General features: G+C 43.4%; 1 protein-coding gene across 1 annotated transcript in view; it reads right to left on the bottom strand.

The window, feature by feature from the left end:
- LAMP3 (lysosomal associated membrane protein 3) overlaps positions 1-19,795 on the bottom strand; it is a gene marked incomplete at both ends in the record, with an annotated part of 33,023 nt that overhangs the window by 3,971 nt on the left and 9,257 nt on the right. Inside the window, 2 exons of the mRNA XM_079704650.1 lie at positions 7,681-7,851; positions 11,259-11,316. Of these exons, the coding sequence (XP_079560776.1) occupies positions 7,681-7,851; positions 11,259-11,316 (229 nt within the window). The remainder of the gene's footprint in view (positions 1-7,680; positions 7,852-11,258; positions 11,317-19,795) is intronic.

Genomic DNA, 19,795 nt, shown 5'->3' with positions numbered 1-19,795 from the left:
CGGCACGTGGGATCCTCCCAGACCGGGGCACGAACCCGTATCCCCTGCATCGGCAGGCGGACTCTCAACCACTGCGCCACCAGGGAAGCCCAGTTATCCTCATTTTAGATGATCTGAATAGCTTTCATACCTAGCAGCTTACCTATAATATTATAATCTTATTTTTTATTAACTGGTTAACTCAGTCTTTTTCTCTACAAAGATAATGCAGTTTTCAGCTCTATCTGTTCTGCCTTTTATTTCCACTTATTATGGAAGTGTGTTGCTTTGATGCTCAATTTGTTTTCTTAGGAGTGAAATGTCCTATTTACCTCACTCTTTCATTATAACTTCTCCTCTATGAGCTCTGGTTATATGGAATTCACATTCTTATTAATTGTCAAAAAAACAATTGGCAGGTATTTCTCTCTGTTCCTTGAGTTAGGTTTTCTTTGTATTTTATCAACTATATTGCTTTCTAACCCTCCCTCCTTTAATTTTTAAAAATTGTGGTCAAATATACACAACATAAAATTTACCATTTTAATTGTTTTAAAGTGTACACTTCAGTGACATTAAGTACATTCATATTTTTGTGCGACCATAACCACTATCCATCTCTTTTTCATCTTGCAAAATGAAAACTCTGAATCTATAATTTAGGTTAATCTTATATTATTTTTCCCTGCAGTAATTTTGCACTGTAGTCTTGTAGTTTGTTTTCATCTTACTCGTTTCCCATTGAGCTAACTAATTGGATTCTATTTTCTTTTCTATACCTTGGGAACTAGCTACAGACTGGGGTGTCCTCTGGTTTGGGGCTGGCTCCCCAGTTCATTTCCAGCAGTCTGTGTTTATTCTGCTTTGTCTCCGCAGTAGCCATTTTCACTACTCCTACCTAGCTTGAAGAGATGCGGGATCCTAGTTCCCCAACCAGGGATCGAACCTGGGCCCCCTGCATTGGGAGCATAGAGTTTTAATCATGGACTGCCAGGGAAGTCCCAAGTGGCTGCTCTTTTTCTCTCCAGTTTTAGGAAGAGTAGTCAGCATTCACAGGATGTTTTTCTTTCACAGTATGGCTCCTTGGGGTAGGTGTACTGGGGAGGTTAGAAAGGTTAGAAGCCCATTCAGAAGGGTTAGAAGCCCACTCAGCTGCGCCTCTCTACTCTTCCTCTCAGTCTTGTATCTTTGTTGTTCATCAGTTTAAAATGTTTATTGCATTAGGTTATGTCTTTTTGATTGCTACTGGTGATTTTTTTTTTTTTTTTTTTTTTTTTTTGCAGTACGCGGGCCTCTCACTGTTGTGGCCTCTCCTGTTGCGGAGCACAGGCTCCGGACACGCAGGCTCAGCGGCCATGGCTCACGGGCCCAGCCGCTCTGCGGCATGTGGGATCTTCCTGGACCGGGGTATGAACCCGTGTCCCCTGCATCAGCAGGCGGACTCTCAACCACTGCGCCACCAGGGAAGCCCCTGCTACTGGTGATTTAAAAAAAAAAATTTTTCCCCCCTCAGTCTATTAGACAATGAGGGAGAAAAGTTCTGTGAGGAATATTCTAGTCACTATTTTTTTTTTCTTTTTTGTGGTACGCGGGTCTCTCACTGTTGTGGCCTCTCCCGTTGTGGAGCACAGGCTCCGGACGCACAGGCTCAGCGGCCGTGGCTCACGAGCCCAGCCACTCCGCGGCATGTGGGATCTTCCCAGACTGGGGCACGAACCCGTGTCCCCTGCATCGGCAGGTGGACTCTCAACCACTGCGCCACCAGGGAAGCCCCTCTAGTTACTATTTTAACTCCAATTTTTCATTTCATATATTTCTGTAGTGCTTAAAATTTTTTTCACAACCTACGTGTTTTTGCTCCCATTTGTTTCTTAAAAATTAAGAATTAGTAGTGAAGTATAAATTATAACCATTTTAAACAGTTTATGAAGCAAACCCAAAATTTAGGCACACATTGATACACATTTGTTAATCAATGTCTGTTTTGTATGTAATTCATACATAATTCTTTATTCACGTTATCGTTGTGAGAACCTAGAAACAATAAAAATTCCCAATAATAACAGAATAGTTACGTAAATTATTGTGTAATGTTGATAGCATATTCAGGATAGCAGCCGTAGTAATGACACTTTGTACCTCTAGCAGCATAGAGAAATGCTTATGGAACAAGGATACCAAACTGTGTCTTCTGTGTGCTTTCAGTTTGTAAAACAATATTCTTGAGAAGGAAATACAGTTGACCCTTGAAGGACACCAGTTTGAACTGCACGGGTCTATTTATAGGCAGATATTTTTCAACATTAAATACTACAGTACTACTTTATCCGCAGGTGGTTGAGGAACGCAGGTACAGAGGGAACCACCTAAACAGAAGGCCAACTCTGTTATACACACAGATTTTCAACCGTGGGAGGGTGGGTGCCCTGACCCCCAGCATCGTTCAAGGGTCAACTGTACACCAAAATGAACAATGGATAGGTTATCTCCATGTGGGCATTAGTGAAGGTTTCTACTGTCTCTAGGTAGGTTGCAGAGAGAGGGGTAAATTCAGGCGTTCTACCGTCAGCAGGAGGGAGAAACTGAGTTGAAACCAGCTGGAAGGGCAAGCAGCAGGAGAGCCAAAGGTCAGGGGCCAGTGCCGCCAGAGAGGATCAGAGGCTCCTTGTGAGGCTTCCCGGAGTCCTACACAGCAGCCTCCTGCCCCAACCTCAGAAAGGGACAAGCAGCACTCTGCAGTAAGCCTTGCAGCCCTAAGAGACGACTTGGAGGCAGCACGGTGCGGGGCTGGAGGGGGGCGGGGGAAACCCCAGGACACGGAGGAGGCCACTTCCAGATGCTCAGTCTACCACAATCCCAATCCCAGCACTTTCCCCTCTAGGACCCTCCTGGGACATCACTGCAACAGTGGGCAGAACTGTGAGGCAATAATGCATCCAGGCATTTATTTACTAATCATTCCAAGGAAACCTGTGTTCTTTTCGGTTACTAGAATGTTAATTCAAAGCAATTTTAAAGATAATTGGAGTGTGTGGGGAGGGGTAGATCACAGGAGTCTAAGCAGCAGCCGTCACTCCAAAGAACTCATTGAAGATGGTAGAAAGGAAAATTAAACTCAAGCGAACTGCCTTATCCCTCTCTTCTTGATTTTAATTCGACTTCATTTTCCTCTGCTGTGGGAGAAATTTCTATACTAGAACCTTTAGTCATTCTACAGGGTGGTTAGTGGCACGGTGAATAAACAACCCATGCTCTGTGGTATAGAACCTAACAAGCACACTTGAGGTTGAACTGGAAATGGGAGTCTAGTGTGGGTACTGGCTGCCACCCACTGGAGGAAGGAGATGAAGACAGATGGCATCTCTCCGAGGCCACGCCCTTGCTGCTCAACCCGAGTCACTTTGGGGAACACTGGGTCCTCACATCCCAGATTTGCATTAACACCTCCTGGTGTAAGGAGGAAACAGGAATGTCCTCACCCTCCTGCCATCTTCAAGGGCTCTTGAAGCTCTCTTGAAGTTGCTGTGTGCTCTCCCCAACCCCTCACTTCTGAGAAAGTGGAGAGAGCTAAAATACCTCAAAGGAAAGCAGTACACATCCTAGATAAGCAGTGGTTATAGAGTGGTTGCCAACTTTCATAAACTTCCTCTTAAAAATAATGAATAACACCTCTGGAAAATACAGAAACACAAGAACAGTTTCTGTTAGTAAAAACAGTTAAAAACATCCAGAAGTCCATTACTCTCCCCTTTCTCTGAAAGACCAATCCCAGTTCTGCTATTTAAACAGTCAACGTAGTAGAAAACCATGAATAACATTCTAAGCCATATTTTAATAGAACTTTCCCTCCAGACACCAATCACTCCCAATCAGGAATTTCCTGGTTTACGTTTGTTTTCTTTTGTTTTGTTGTTTTGTTTTTGGTAAATGTTTGCTAAAAAGGGAAAGTGGATAAGAATCTGGGTAGATCTACCTCTTCTCTTTGCCATTTCTGACTGTTTAGATGCTTTGCCTACCTCCGCCCCCCACTATGGCCCAAGCTAACAAATCTACAAGGATACACTAAAATCAAAGAAAAATAGAGAGAGAGCAGAAAAAAGGTATTAAGAAGGCAGACAACAAATTAAGGTGAAGGACTGGAGAACTAACATTTATGAAGCCTCTTTTGTTTGCCAAGATCTTTGGTATATCCTTTACATTAAAAAATGGAATGTTGGGAAGTTTTCTAGTTTTTTTTTTTTTAACTAATAATACATTATAACAGTGTAGAATATGTCCTTTAAAAAATGATAGTCTAAAAAGGCCTCCAGGGCTTCCCTGGTGGCACAGTGATTGAGAGCCCCCCTGCCATTGCAGGGGACGAGCCCTGGTCCGGGAAGATCCCACATGCTGCGGAACAGCTGGGTCTGTGTGCCACAACTACTGAGCCTTCATTCTAGAACCCGCCAGCCACAACTACTGAGCCCACGCACCTAGAACCCGTGCTCCACAACAAGAGAAGCCACCGCAATGAGAAGCCTGTGCACTGCAAGGAAGAGTAGCCCCCGCTCGCCACAACTAGAGAAAGCCCACATGCAGCAACAGACCCAATGCAGCCAAAAATAAATAAATAAAATAAATAAATTTATTAAAAAAAATAAAAAGACCTTCAGTCAACCTAAAAAAAAAAAAGATAGTCTATCAAGACTATCATTTAAGTAAATCAGGAGTTGGGCAAAATCCAGGAGTTTAAAATCACTTTAGAATTTATTTTGAAATGGATAGGTGTTTTCAAAGTAAAAAAGTTTTTTAAAAAAACTAGATATTGAGACTCTTAAAAATGTATACGAAAAAGCAGTGTAGTTTGAAAATGTCTTTCACACAATCTTCCCTTTGGGTGTTTGCTTTCTCCTTCACATAGGACCCTGCTCACATCCCTGCCTCTTGTCCCTAATTCTCACAGCCAGGCCTGTATTATCAGGTGTGGATGGTGGAACTCAAGCCCATATGACCCAGGAAGAAGTGGGGTGGGAGCTGTCTTGTAGCTAGCCTGATGGCCTTTGGTGGAATGCTAATTTCCTAATCGGATTTGGAGGGTGGGGTTGGCAACTAGAAAAGTTGATCCCTTCACTTCAGGCTAAATATACAGCCAGCATTCCCAAGGCCTTAACCTTGCACATTTTGAGGAAGGTGGGGCTTTACATGCGTTCATATCCTCTCCTGGGCCTCTTTCTGGTCACCAGGCATGCTGTTAGCAAAACGCCAAGCAATGCTGCGATACTCAGGCCCACGGCCACAGGGATTTCTCTCCTGTTTCTGTCACTGAAGCATTCGTCCGCTGTAATTGAAGTCAGAGTAACAGGTGTTACAGGCTGGCCACAATGCTGGGAAGTGATACTGCCCCTGCCCGCCTCAGCTTCACAGAGAAGGAAACTGAGGGAGAGATGGAGCTGTGGGGCCTGTCCCTGCTGCCTCAGACGTATGGACAGGTGATGATGAGAAGGGAAGGGGTCACTACAGTGGGCTGAAACTTGTAGCGCCTGTGATCCCTTAAGGGGTGTCTTAAACTGCAGATCCCTGGGCCCCGCACCCAAGCAGTTTTGATTCAGCGGGTCGGAGGTGGGACCCAGGTGATTGTGATATGGCTGGGAGGCAGATCCAACTTTGAGGAGCACTGGTTAGGTCCAGAGGGTCAGGATCAGAATTGTTTCTTGACTCTCAAGCCAGGGTAAGCACGGGAGCCTTGTTTCCCAACGTTGGAAACACAGACCTGGACCATATCACCTGGCCAAAGTTTTCTATTTAAACTCTGTGCCTCTTGAAGGGACTGCTGGACACCCCGGGCTCCTGGTACCGGAGAGACCTTTTGCAGGCTCCGAGATTTTAGAGAGAAGGGGTTGAGAAAGGGGGTCAGGGGCCTACTGTTTGGGATGACCGTTCTCTTTGACAAGGCTGAGCGATACACTTGCTGGATTCCTCTCCAGTTCTCCGAGCCCCTGTTGAAGGGTCACCCATCTGTCAGGACTTCTCTGAGCCCCTTCCTGCAACGCTGTGTTCCTCATGCCTTCCTCTGCACTCCCACGGCCTCTGTACTTATGCCTTTTATAATGCCATATTGTATGGTAACTTCTATTTTTTAACTTGCTCCTTTTTCTCTCCTCTCTTACTCTCTGGTAGAAAATATTATTTACAGGATGACATACAACTTCACATTTGAGCACCTTTAGTGAAATTTGAGGTGCAAAGACTGGGAATAAGGAGCTGGGCTGAAGCGGGGACAGTGGAATGAACAAGAGAAATATTTTGGAGGTAGAATTGATAGGGTTTTGTGACTATTTATATGAGAGGGTGAAGGAGGGAGAGGAAAAAATGAAAAGATAGCTTTCTACATCTCCTCGTGAGCACTGCTTAATAGCGGCCAGGTGTGCTGCTAAAAGGTTTTTATTTCTCATCTCTGCCACCAAGAGGTTTCCCAGACCTGCTTACTTCCTTCTATACACAGGTTCTGAGGGGGAGGAAGAGAAAGTGTGTGCCTTATTTTTAAGACCACATGATTAAATACAGAGGTTTTTCAAGCCTTCATAATAAATGTTTAAAAGAGTTTCCCAAATTGGATATTTTGAGACAAGATGACAGAGTGGGGGAAATACCTACTAGCAAATTTTAATATTTAATCTTAGGACTCTGGTAAACATCCAAAATTAAGATAGAGATTGTAGGACTCAGACCAAACCTACAGATATCAGGAGATCCAAGGCAAGTGACACTTAATACTGCCTTTGCTGAATGCTTTCCACCAGGTATATCAGAAGTTTTCTGCCAGACACATTTTCAGCTTTACAGTGGAATTCAAGTAGAAATCAGACTCATGTTATAGAAATTTAACTTACAGCTACACCTCTAGCTAAATCTAATTTTGATAGCTGAGAACTATTCATAATGTCATTGACTTATTATGAGAGAGATGTTTTAGAAACTGAAGTTCAATTCTTGCCCATATGTAGAAACCCTTGTAATACTGTTTTCCTGGTGGGGAGAAAAGGGCTTTTTTGGAAAGTCACCCTGGGCTGCCCCTGGCCTTCTTGCTAGAATCTGCTTCCCTCTGTGGTGGTAAAAACCCAAAGTAGAAGTTGCATGGAAACTAAGACTAACTATGAGGAAGCACTAGTTGGGTGGAACAGCTTGGATTTGAGAAGAGGGGATCCAACAGAGTGTATTTCTGTCTAGAATGATCACAACTTTCTCTTTTCCCTCCATAAGTGGGAAAGAATCTATTCTGAAATCTTGAAGTTTAGACATCACTAAATACTCAGGATTTTTAAGGTGTTCTCCAAAGACACCTGGGTTTACCAGTATTCAACAGCTTGCTCAGGGGAGGTTACTGATGGCGTTTTCTGACTCTTTGATTGACTATGACTGTGTGTGTGTGTTTAAATGAGTCAGAATGTGTATTTTGGTCAGACAAGAAGAATGTATTCTGCTGTGGGAGGGCAGTGGACATGAGTGGGTGTAAGTGTTTGATTTTGAGGCTGGTATTGACTCATACAATGGTGGGAGGGAGGGTTGGCCAGAGAAACTTGACCCTGAGAGCTTAGTGGAATCATACTCTTCTAGGAAGTTCATGTGATTCTTGTCCCTTTGAAAGCTTCAAACAAAAACAACTTGAAACTACTCCTGGGTCTCAGAAGTTTATGTTTGTGACATCATGATCCCTTAACTTACCATTTCCAAAGTGGTTGCCTTCAAAATCAAAGGCTTGAAGTTGGATATTCATTGTTTTCAGCTGAAGGTGGGGTGAGAGCTGGATGCTCTGTTCACTCACACACTTGAAGGAATGCCCGGCCACAGTCTCAAACATCACCATTGCACTTTTCATTCCTTGGTAAACTTTCTCTGAAAACACAAAGGTGAAATATCAACATGTAAGAATCCTGGCAAATATCCATTGAGCCCCACCTGTTGCTGGGTGGCCCATGTGCAGTTAAATGGCCTTCCTTAGATGTGGCTCTCCAGAGTTCTGACACCCTCGCCTCATGAAACATCACCCTGGTGCTGTCTGGGAACTTTTTCCTGATGCTCTGTTCACCATATATGGGGGCAATCTCACATAAATTAGAATATGATAACATTGAAATAAAAACTCTTCGGAATCTTTTCTTCAGTTATTTTAAGTCATTGGGGGCAGAGTCAATGGGGACTATTGTCAGTGCTTACGCACAAAAAAGTGCCCACAAAAACTTCAGAAATAAAAGAAGTAAGATTGTTCTCTGAGACAAAAATCACATGAACTCATAATGAATCAGAGCAGAGACATGCAAAGTCACCAAGCAGAGTATTTGCATGTCACCACACTGAATACATTAATATAGCAAAAGGAACGACTAAGCCCATCATTGGGAGGGGTTGTTGCATCATTCATGGAAGTATAGAGAAGGGAGAGGCCCATCTCCATCCATCTGAGTGCTGCTGGGAGAGAAGAACCTGCTCAAGGACTGGCCCTGTCTCGTGAGAGACACACGCGTTTCAAGGAGGTGAGTGCTTCAAGGCCCATGGGGTTAAACATTTACACCATTGTAAAGCAATTATACTCCAATAAAGATGTTAAAAAAATTTAATAACTCCATTTGCTCTAATTCCACCTCCACCAGGCACCCTTCTGAATATAGTTTGGTTTCCCAAATGGAGAAAGTTCATTGGCAGAGTGCCCAACTGTCTTGGTCCCCTTGCAGTTACAATAAGAAACAGTAGCATGATGAATGAACAAACTGGCATTCTGATTTTATACATCAGTTTTATGACCTTGGTTTAACGTCAGGTTCCTTGAAGAAACAGCCGCTGATGGCTTCCGGGGCTGAGGACCAGACTATGGACCTCAGTAAATTCATCCACGGGCTGTTTTTGAGGGAGTCTGGAAGTTCCCTCCTCTCCTGCTGCTGCGGGTGTGTTCACTTGCATCTGACATAACATCTCACACGGAGGGTTGGCTCACTGTGTTTCAGGTGCTGTGCAAGTACTTGACGTGCATTTTCCTGTTTAATTCCCACAAAAATTTTTTGAGATAGGTACTACTGTCACCATTTTACAGATGAGAAGACGGAGTTGAAAACATAAATCTAAGAACATACATCTAGTAAGTGGTATTTGGACTCAAGCCATCTGATTCTAGAGCTTGTTATACTACTGTGCTGTTGTGTCTCCTGCCCGTTACTGTCATATTTACTGCAGACTCCTGCATTTATACATGCAAACGTCCTACATGATGTACTGAATTATCCATGTACACTACTGTATCTTGTGTTATATCCTGGGGTAGTCTACTATCACTGCTCGTGCTAATGTCACCACGGTCACTACCCCTGTAACTACAACTAATTACTGTACTAACACCACCACCACTGCCACCACTGACATGAAAATTATCATTACTATGAGTATGACAATTCCTGCTGCCACTGCTGAGCCTTGAGCATGGGGACCTAGAGTTGTTTTTTCCCCTCCCTCAGCCTGTCAATTAGTTTCTGGTCTGACTTTCCCTTCTCCTGCCCCTTGAAACATTACTACCCTATTAGTAGCTAAATTTGGTCCTTATCCAGTGGTAACGTTAGCTGCTTTAAGTTAGCATGCACAATATTTATTCCCCAGTCGATATGAGGAGACTCATTTGAGATAATGCATATGAAAAGGTCAACTGTGACATCTTACTTATATTTAACCGATAATCGTTGACAACAACTTTTTGAGCAATACCAATGTAATATTGCTAATATTTAAAATAGATATATCGGGGCTTCCTTGGTGGCGCAGTGGTTGAGAATCTGCCTGCTAATGCAGGGGACATGGGTTCAAGCCCTGGTCTGGGAAGATCCCACATGCCGCGGAGCAACTGGGCTCGTGAGCCACAACTACTGAGCCTGTGCGTCTGGAGCCTGTGCTCTGCAAAAAGAGAGGCCACGATAGTTAGAGGCCCGTGCACCGCGATGAAGAGTGGCCCCCGCTTGCCACAATTAGAGAAAGCCCTCGCACAGAAACGAAGACCCAACACAGCATAAATAAATTAATAAAACTCCGATCCCAACATTTTCTAAAAAAAAAAAAAAAGTTTAAAATAGATATATCTTCACATTTTCATTTCTCAGCAAGTTTCTTTAGTATAAGTTCCTTAATTAATAAAAGAATAAGTTTAAGCCAGTCAAAAGAATTTTGAAGAGGAGAAAAGAGACATGAAAACTCTTAGTACACGACCTGGCACGAAGGAGGTGCTCACTAACAGTGTGTTATCTAAGTTTAGGCTTTCTGGAGAAACATCTGAGGCCTCTGAGAAACTCCCTCAACTTGACTGGGAGCATTACTTTCCTAGAAGTGAACGCTGTAGGAGTTCTTTCAACTTGCTCTACTTTGGGTAATTTTTCACATAGCAACCAAAGTGAACCTTTATAAATATAAATCTGATATATCATTTCCCTACGCCAAGCCCTCCAATGGCATCTTTTCACACTTTAGAATAAAATCCAAAGTCCTCACCCTGTCTTACCCACAGGCTCTCTGTGCTCTGGCCTGGCTGCCCCTCAGACCTCATTGGCTGCTTTGCTTGCTCTCTTGGACACACTGGTTCCTGCTGGTCCTTGAGTGCCCCAGCAAGCTCACTCCTTAGAGCCTGGGCACCTGTAGTTCCTGCCGCCTGGAAAGAGTTTCCCCAGACCCAGATGTCCTCAAATGGGGACAGCTCTCTGCTCAAATCTCACCTCTTCAGAGAGGGCTTTCTCCTCAGAGGGCTTCCCTACTAGTCCTTCCAGTCCTCTCCATCCTCATCCTGCTTTTTTTGCTCATAGAATTTAGCACTATTTAACTATATATTGTAATTTAATACATCTGTTTATGGTCCTCTTCCCACTTCTATAATGTAAGCTCCATGACGGCAGAGACTATATGTTTAGATAATTAGGGATACCGAGTACATACTATAGGGCTTGGAACCTAGCAGGCACTAGCTACACTTTCGTAGAATGAATGCATGATTCCGAGAGTGTAAAATAAACCTCACCATTAACAGCAAATCTCTCCAAAAGTCACTCAACTCTATTGTTGCTGATTTGACACAATGTAGCCAACTTGCTGCATGAGCAGACAAGCAGACTGAAGCACACAGAGATGTATCAATAATAAGTTCCCTCAAAGTTACATTGCTGGCTGCTCTCTCAGTCTGTTTCTCAAAGGCAGCATCACATATTAGCAAGGTGAAAACTGAGCTAACCAGAAACATAGCATCATCGCTGATAGAACAGGCTTCTCCAACTACTTACCTGGATTTGAGATGGTCAAATAGGCTTCCACCTCACTGATATAATACGAGTTTTCATCCTGTAAAACAGCAGTGTGTCAACTTTTGGGTAATCTCTGTTTTTATGTTTATGATCCTAGTTTACAGACTGTTTAGGCAGGATTCCAGCTATTAAATCATTGATATGGGGGTTTGGGGTATGCTGGTATGGAGCCACAACTGTGTTTGAAATTTTCCAAAGAAGTAAATACATCATACAATAAATAGATAATAAGTAATGGCTTGCCCCTGGCTGAAAATTTCTCTATTGCATACTTGTTGCTAGAGCCTGAAATTCCAATTCCACTGGTACGATCTGAGTGCCTTCAGCTGGGCCAAGTTTCCCCCTGTTATAATGCAAATACATCTGGAAGGTGGATGGGTTTTGGGGGGGCATACATTAAGCCTTTCTTAGTAATTAATATCTTAGGGTAGGGATTCAAGCTGAGACCACTCACCCTTAAGGCTACCGTGGGTGGATTTGATGGGGGGGGGTCCATAAACCCCCCTGGGAAAAACAGTGTATGCAAAATTATGTGTGGATTTTCCTGGATAGGGTATCAATTATTTTAAACAGATTAATGGGTTCATGTCTCCAAAATGGTTACATGGGGCCATGAAGGATTCTGGAAAGAAAAGGTTAACCCTGAGATTACTGGCTGTTCTCTAGAAGAAGACCCCAGGTTGTTGTGTTCAGAATTATAAAGCAGTGCTCCACGTTTTATCCAGGGACTGTCCTTTTGGAAAACAAACAAACAAACCAAAAAACCCTACAAAACAGCCCTATAACTTCCTGAGAGAATCAGGGTATGGAACATTAAAATGAACTGAATTGAGATATGAAAGTTAAGCTGGAAAAGGAGTTTTTATTTTTTAAAGTAGGTGATTTACAGTGTTATTGCTTTTAAACATTCATTAGAAAACTATCTGCAAGTAAGTTGCCAAAAACGGTACAGCAACCAAAATCAGAATCTGAAATTGAATTACTTTTAGTAGTCATTAGAGGAACTTAGCAATAATAATCTTGACCACATTCTAGTCCATTTATATATTGTTTTTAGATGAAATGATGATTGCTTACACAGTAAGGGTTCCTGAAATACAAACTGTTCCAGTGAGGTGACTGCTATCGATGCACTGAACTCTAGATCCTACAGTTCATTGAAGCAGCTCCACACACTGGCTTCTCACCTCGTGCCAGGCACTTCTCCTGTGTGGCAGGCACCTCTGTGCCTCACCTTATTTAATCCCCACAACCACTAGGAGAAGAAATGGAGGCTCAGTGACTTGCCCAAGGTCACAGTCTTAATAGTTGGCAGGTGAAGATATGACCCCAAGCCACCTGGCTAGCCTTTAACTTCTCTTATATCCACTCCAGACCAGGCATTGCTCTAGGTCCTGGGGGAAGAATAAGACCCAGATGCCTCATTCAAGGTGCTCAGTCTTGGGTCTCAAAGGCAAGTTGGATGATGTGGATGATGTGCTTGGACCATCCAATGTTTTTAGAGAAAAACAACTGTGACCCAGGCCCTTGGGTTGCTTTTACATACAGTTTATTCAGGTTATTCTATTTTTTTTTTTTTTTTGCCACGCCTTGCAGCTTGTGGGATCTTAGTTCCCCCACCAGTAACCCAGGCCCTTAGCAGTGAAAGTGCAGTCCTAACCACTGGACCGCTAGGGAATTCCCAGGATATTCTTTACTTGGGATTCCTTTTAGCATAAGAGAGACCTGTATGTCAGGGCCCACAGTCACTGTTATAAAATCCCTGCCCCATCCTAAGGGCAGAGAGAATCCATTGAAGGGTTTTAAGCAGGGCTGTGATATGAGGGCTTTGTTTTTGGAAATTGCTTGGGCTGCAGCAAGAGATTGATTAAAGAGCAGCAGGAGAACAGTGATGGGGCCAGCTCTGAGCTCCATGGGATACCTCCTGAAGTCTTCCCTTTCCTGTGGCATCTCCTAGAGCTATCCTCGCTGTAAGGAATGGGTGCTTTGTATTTCTTTAATTGTTTTACAGTTTACTAAGTGCATTTTTCTGCCTTCTTTGATCCTCACAACCCCCTTGAGGCAGAATAAATGTTCTCAGCCCATTTTACAGCTTACAACAAAGAGCTCAGAGGAGATAGGCCTCTACCTCTGATTCATATTGTTTGTAGGTGAGACAAAGCAAGATCTTGTCTATGGGATCTTGCTCTACACTTTCTTCATGGGATGTGTGGTTATAGAGAAAAAATTTGTTGTGCAAGAACTTTCTTTCATATTCCCTGGAATATATTTGCCTATATATAATAATCTATAGGAAGCAAGACCAGCTACATAATTTGTGGACCTAGTTCAAAATAAAAATGAAAGATCAAAAATTATTAAGAATTCCAAGAGGGGAGGTAAAGCATTAAAGCAAGCATGGGCCCTCCCAGCTGCATGCCCTGACAGGAAGGGCTGTTCCTGCTCTACCAGAACTGGTGCTTTATAGGGCTAATGCCCAAGGTGAGGCCTTCCAAAGCAGATGGCAGTGCTCATACTCACTGCAAGTTTATCTCATAATGTAACAGGACTGAGTCCGGAGCCTGTATCCAGGTTTCCTTCTGTTTTGACTGAGTGAAAATTAGCCAGACGTTGACTGGGACTGAGCTGCTGTCTATCTTCATGGTGAAGGAAGAGCATTTGTTAGGTGAACTTTTGTAAACAAGAGGTCAGTGGAATGTTTAGTTTCCTTGAGATTCCAAGTTTTACATAATGTATGCTGCTGATATCAAATGAGTCTTATTTAGACCATGGTACCCACTTTTTCTGTGGAGTTGTGTTAAAGAAAATAAAGTTGTCTTTTATTTAAACTAGAGCAAAGCATTTTTTTTTAGACTCAGAAATTCAGAATTTGGCCTAATTTGAATGGTAACAGGGCTGAAGTTTATTCTACAGGAGGGGTTGGCAAGTTTTTTGCTGTAAAGAGCCATATGGTAAATATTTTAGGCTTTGTGGATCTCTGTAGCAACCACTCAACTCCACCATTCTAGCACAAAAGCAGCCACAGATGACACATATGCAAATAAGTGTGACCATATTCCAAAAGAACTTCATTTATGGACACTGAAATGTGAATTTATATGATTTCCTGTGTCACAGAATATTCTTTCTTTTTTTTTTCCAAGCATTAAAAAATGTAAAAGCCATTCTTAGCTTATAGACTGTACATTTTTTGGTGGCGGGCTGGATTTGGTTGGGGGTTGGGGGGGCATAGCTTGTTGACTCCTGGGCTACACCATCCATAAAGAACAAAGTTGCTGAGCAAATCAGTTGGTTATGAAATGTTATAAAGAGAGTGGTTAACCTCCTATTTGGGAGAATAAAGTGTTGCTAAGAATTTTTAAACACTATTTTAAAAATATGTCTCTGTTCCCATGTAATCTAGGTTAAGTTGTTGAATCTTGGTGAACATTGCAAAAATTTAATTTTTTTTCTTATTCAGTAGCAGAATGGGGACAACAGTAACAGGACTTACCTCTTAGGTTGATGTGAGTATTAAATGAAGCAATCATGTAAAAAACTTATCACAAAGTCTTTGCTCAAATTTTAACTAGTGTTGTTAACAACAGTAATAAAAAGATTTCCCCTCCCCAGTAAACCTCTCTCACTGAGCTCAAATGATAATTTTTAATCTATCTCCTAGAGCTCAGATCCACCACAAACAGAAAGAAAGATAGAACAAGCCAGTGAGCTAAGCTTAGCTAGCCCTATGGATTAAAGAACCAGGCTGAAACCTTAGCTCTCAGGGATGGGAATGGGGTGGATACAGAGGAGGGCAGTGGTGGGGAGGTTGAGAGCTTCAAGCAGGTGTCAGATTTAACCCAAAGCCCAAGGGAAATTACATGCCACACATTCTGCAATTTATAGTGCCTGCTTTCTCCTTTGACACCCACGGGGTTATTCTCTGCCAGATGTTTTTCTCATCTGGGGTTGAGGTTGGAGAGTGACAAAAGGGGGCCAAGGACTCCTAATAGCTGAATATGGTACTTTAGCACTTATAGCATGTGCATGTGAAGGGACCATTTGCAGAAGTACCATCTCACTACTGAACCAATGGCTGCTGACAACGTGGCTCCTCACCGCCAGTGTCTAAAGAGAACTCTGCAATATCTCATCAAAAGGTCTTAATTCAAGGAACTTAAACACTCTCCTTAGCAAAGGACAGGGTCCAGAGCAAGCCAGCCAGTCAAGCCTGCCCAGGAATGCAGCTTGCCAATGACTGTGAGGCCCAGGGTCCTCTCCTCAACTTCTGTAAAATGTATCGTGGGAGTTTCAGAGTCACAGATGTTCAGGATGTGGACATCAATCAGGCCTTTTTTGTTCAATGTTGTCGACTTCATCAAGAAACCTCTGCTCTGGAAACAGACTCACAGACTTAGAGAATGAACTCTAAGTGTGTTGGCGGGGTGGGAAGGATAGCTAGGGAGATTGGGATTAACATACACACACTACTATATTAAAAACGGATCACAAACAAGGACCTACTGTATAGCACAGGGAACTCTGCTCAATGTTATGTAACAACCTAGATGGGAAAAGAATTTGAAAAAGAATAGACACAGGTATATGTATAACTGGATCTCTTTGCTGTACACCTGAAACTAATATAACATTGTTAATCAACTATACTCCAATATAAAATAAAAAGTTAAAAAGGAAAGAAGGAAAGAAAGAAAGAAAGAAAGAAACCTCAGCTCTGAATGTCACAAAAAGAGGCCAAAGAGGCTATTTCCTTAGAGCTACTGGTCTACTTTTTGGCAACTTGCCCCAGAGTTCTCTGTGAAATTTAGATTCACTCCTTTATGGATTCATCTGCTAAAGATATACTATGTATAAAGTCAGGGCTGGGCACTAGAGAGAGGAATGTGAATAAGTCAAAGACTTGCCTTCAAGATGGCAAAATGTGTGGTAAGTGCATTTATGGAGGTTGGGGAATATATGGAGGGTCAGGACAAGAGAAGAAAGTGTCCCAGTTTTATCTGGGATGGAGGTGGGGATTGGGGTGGGGAGACTTCACAGAGTGAAGATGAATTGATAATTCATCTCAAAGGATGAATGAGGGGTGGGAGGGGCATTCCAGGCAGAGGGAACCCCACAAGGGAAAACAGGGCAGGAAATGGTGCTGCACTCTTGGCAAGTTCTAAACAGCGCACTCTTGAGTGTGTTAACATTTGAACACTGATAACAGTTCTCAGGAGTCTATAAGCTAAGAGGGCTCCGAATGCCCCTGAAAGGCTCTGGAGAAACACCAGGTGGGTGGGCACTATTCGACTTCCAGACCTCGTCGACTGGCCAACTCACTGCCTCGCCCTGGTGCTCCTCTCTCCTGGTGACTGATTTCTCCCAGGTCCCAGAGCCGGCGCTGGAGGCTTGCACTGCCCTTCCAACCAGGTGGATGAGAAAGGGATAGTGTTGAGAACAGAAACATAAACTCTACACAAAGTTACTGAAAGATGTTTTTAAAACAAACTATCCTTTAAAACAAGGAAGTTGTGGGGAGTAGGGGGAAAGGAGATATATTTATCTTGCAGCTGAAGGGTCTGAACAGCTTTCAGCACTGTCACCTTAATCAAATGAGACATTGACATGGAAATGATTTTGGTTCTTTAAAAAATGAAACTGAGAGAAATGAGACAGGAAACACACCTCTCCAGACGCTGTGCTCAGCACTTTCACATACGCCAGCCCAGTTCACCCTCACAGTGGCCCAACAAAATAGGTCCTGGTTGGTCCCATCTTATAGTGGAGGAAACTAAGGCTCAGAGAGAGAGCTAGTGACTTGTCCATGGTCACACAGTAATAATACGGATAAGTTAAGTCTTGACTGACAACAACATCAAGTGACAGTTTAGGAGGCAAGTTTTTCTTTACGTTTCTGTCATTGGCAGTATTTCAATATTAAAAATGGCAAATTGGGGGCTTCCCTGGTGGCGCAGTGGTTGAAAGTCCACCTGCCGATGCAGGGGGCACGGGTTCGTGCCCCGGCCCGGGGGGATCCCACATGCCACAGAGCGGCTGGGCCCGTGAGCCATGGCCGCTGGGCCTGCGCATCCGGAGCCTGTGCTCCGCAACGGGAGAGGCCACAACAGTGAGAGGCCCGTGTACCGCAAAAAAAAAAAAAAAAAAAGACAAATTATTGTACATGATTTGAAACCTAAAACTATAGCCTATATTTCTTTTATTTCTCCCATTATGTCTAGCTCGGTGTTGGCGACAAAATAGGTGCTCAGTAAATTCTTATTGGTAAATTGGCTGACAAATCAGTCTTGCTAATCAGCATCCACTTATCATTCTACAACTTGGTTCTCTTTATAACATCTATAATGTTATAACTAACATGTATTCCTATTTTCTAAGGCTCTCTTTTTTCTCTAGAGCACTGGTTCTCAACCGAGGGTGATTTTGCCCCTCAGGGGACATTTAGCAATGTCTGGAGACATTTTGGGTTGTCACATCTGAGGTTGGGTGTTGCTACTGGCATCTAGTAGGCAGCAGCCAGGGATGCTGCTCAACATCCCACAAGGCTCAGGACAGCCCCTGCCGTAAAGACTTATCTGTTTAAACCCAAGTGTTAATATCGTTGCTGTTGAGAAGCACTGGTGTAGAAGGTAGCAACATGTGAAAAGTGGTTGACTGAATTGCTGAGCCCACTTCTCTTGTGGAAGAATCTAGACATCTTTCCTGCCTAAATGCATTTCACATAGTTCCCCGTTAGGGCAGAAGGCACAGTGCCGGGATCCACAGGCCAAAGCAGGCCTACAGCTGTGTTTTGTTTTGTTTGACCAATGGAGTGTTCAAATGTCTAAAAAATGTGTTAGCAACACTAAAAAGTCATGTGCTTTCAGAAGAAGATTGGGATTTCTACTTTCTCTTGAACAATAAGGGTTGACAAACACTGGTCTCTTATTACCACCTGATAGAGGTGATGTGTAAATATTTAATGGGCACAGTAGGGCAGTGGCCATGCAGGACACCCCACCATCCAGAATGAACACCTACCATAAAGGACAGTGACAGTCCTCAGGGCTAGGTGCCAGCCCCACCACCAACCCCGCCAGCTGGAACTGAGGAGTGGCTGGTAGGGAGGATGGGCACTACCAACCCCTCCCTCTTATCCCGTCACTACTGAGGCTGCCGCTTTTCACCTCACACTTACTCTAACATTTTTCTTATGCAGATTTAATGGGGAAATAAAGTCTTCCCCAAAGGTGTCAAAATAAAAAATAAGGGCTGCCCGTTTCAAGGAAAAAGACATTTTTACTTTTTCACTACGTCACTCATTAAGTTCTATGCTTAGCCCCTGTAATCTTTGGATTTGTGGCCACTGCTCTGGCTTAAACAACTTCTCTTTTAAAATGCATAAATTCCCCAGAAGGGCTAAGGCTGGTGGGAACTTTTACTTTCTATGAGCCTTTTTGCTTTCTCTTGGGGCATAGCTAAGGTTGCCTGCTCCGGGTTTTGGTGCTGGCAGTGGAATGAATCAGGTGAGTTTGGCTGGTGAGACTCAGGCAAAGCAGCTCTTGCAACACCTGGGGCCGTGGACTGAGAGCGGCTCACCTTGCTCCTTCCCGAAGGTGTCGGGGGCAGGGAGCCCTGCTGGTCCTTCCAGCTCTACTGGACACTCATTTCCTGTCCACCCTCTGGAGGCACAGAGGATTTCCGGAACGGCTGGGATTCGGCACTTGGGTGGAGCTTGGTCAAACAGAACCCAGCTTGAAGGCATCGTTCCAGGAGACAGAGGAAAGGAGCAAAGAAAGACATCGAAAGGTGCCAAGACACTCCTGCCTGCAGTTCTGCCTACAGCCTGGCAGCAGTGGCCACTGTGTGCCCCACACAGACACTGGAGGTTCCTGACGCCTTTCTGTAGGCAATTATTCACAGGGGCAGTGGGCTGGGTGGGATCAAGCCCTAGACTAAAGCATAAATGCTTATGCCTATCCTCTGCCATTTTGCCAAAGTGACTTTCAAAAAATCCCTGACACCTTTTTAGATTAACTTCAGTTGTGCAGGAATAGAGCGTTTATTCTGCCCTGAATGTTCTTCTGGTGAAGGACTATGCTTGTTTCCATTTGGTACTGAAAGGAAACCACCAACTTCTCAGGGGTATTTCTACCTTAAGGAGAAAAGTATCATGAGAAGGATAAAGCCTATGAGACCAGGAAGCTCATTTCAGTGTTCTGTGATGACCTAGGTGGGATGGGATGGGGGTGTGCGGTGGGAGGGAGGTCCAAGAGGGAGGGGATATAGGTATACATATAGCTGATTCACTTCACTGTACAGCAGAAACTAACACAACATTGTAAAGCAATTATACTCCAGTTAAAAAAAAAAAAAGCTTATGAGACCAAGTCAATAACATTAACAATAACAATAATAATAACTCCATGCAATAAAGACCATTGCATGTACCATGCACTGTGCTAGATGGTTTACATATACCATTTCTAATTCTCCCAAGGGTCCCACTAAGTAGCTATAACTAGTTCCTTTTTGTAGAT

The sequence above is a fragment of the Hyperoodon ampullatus genome, assembly GCF_949752795.1.
Source record: "Hyperoodon ampullatus genome assembly, chromosome: 5".
In the NCBI taxonomy this organism is placed as follows: Eukaryota; Metazoa; Chordata; class Mammalia; order Artiodactyla; family Ziphiidae; genus Hyperoodon; species Hyperoodon ampullatus.
This window is presented reverse-complemented; position numbering and strand designations above follow the sequence as displayed.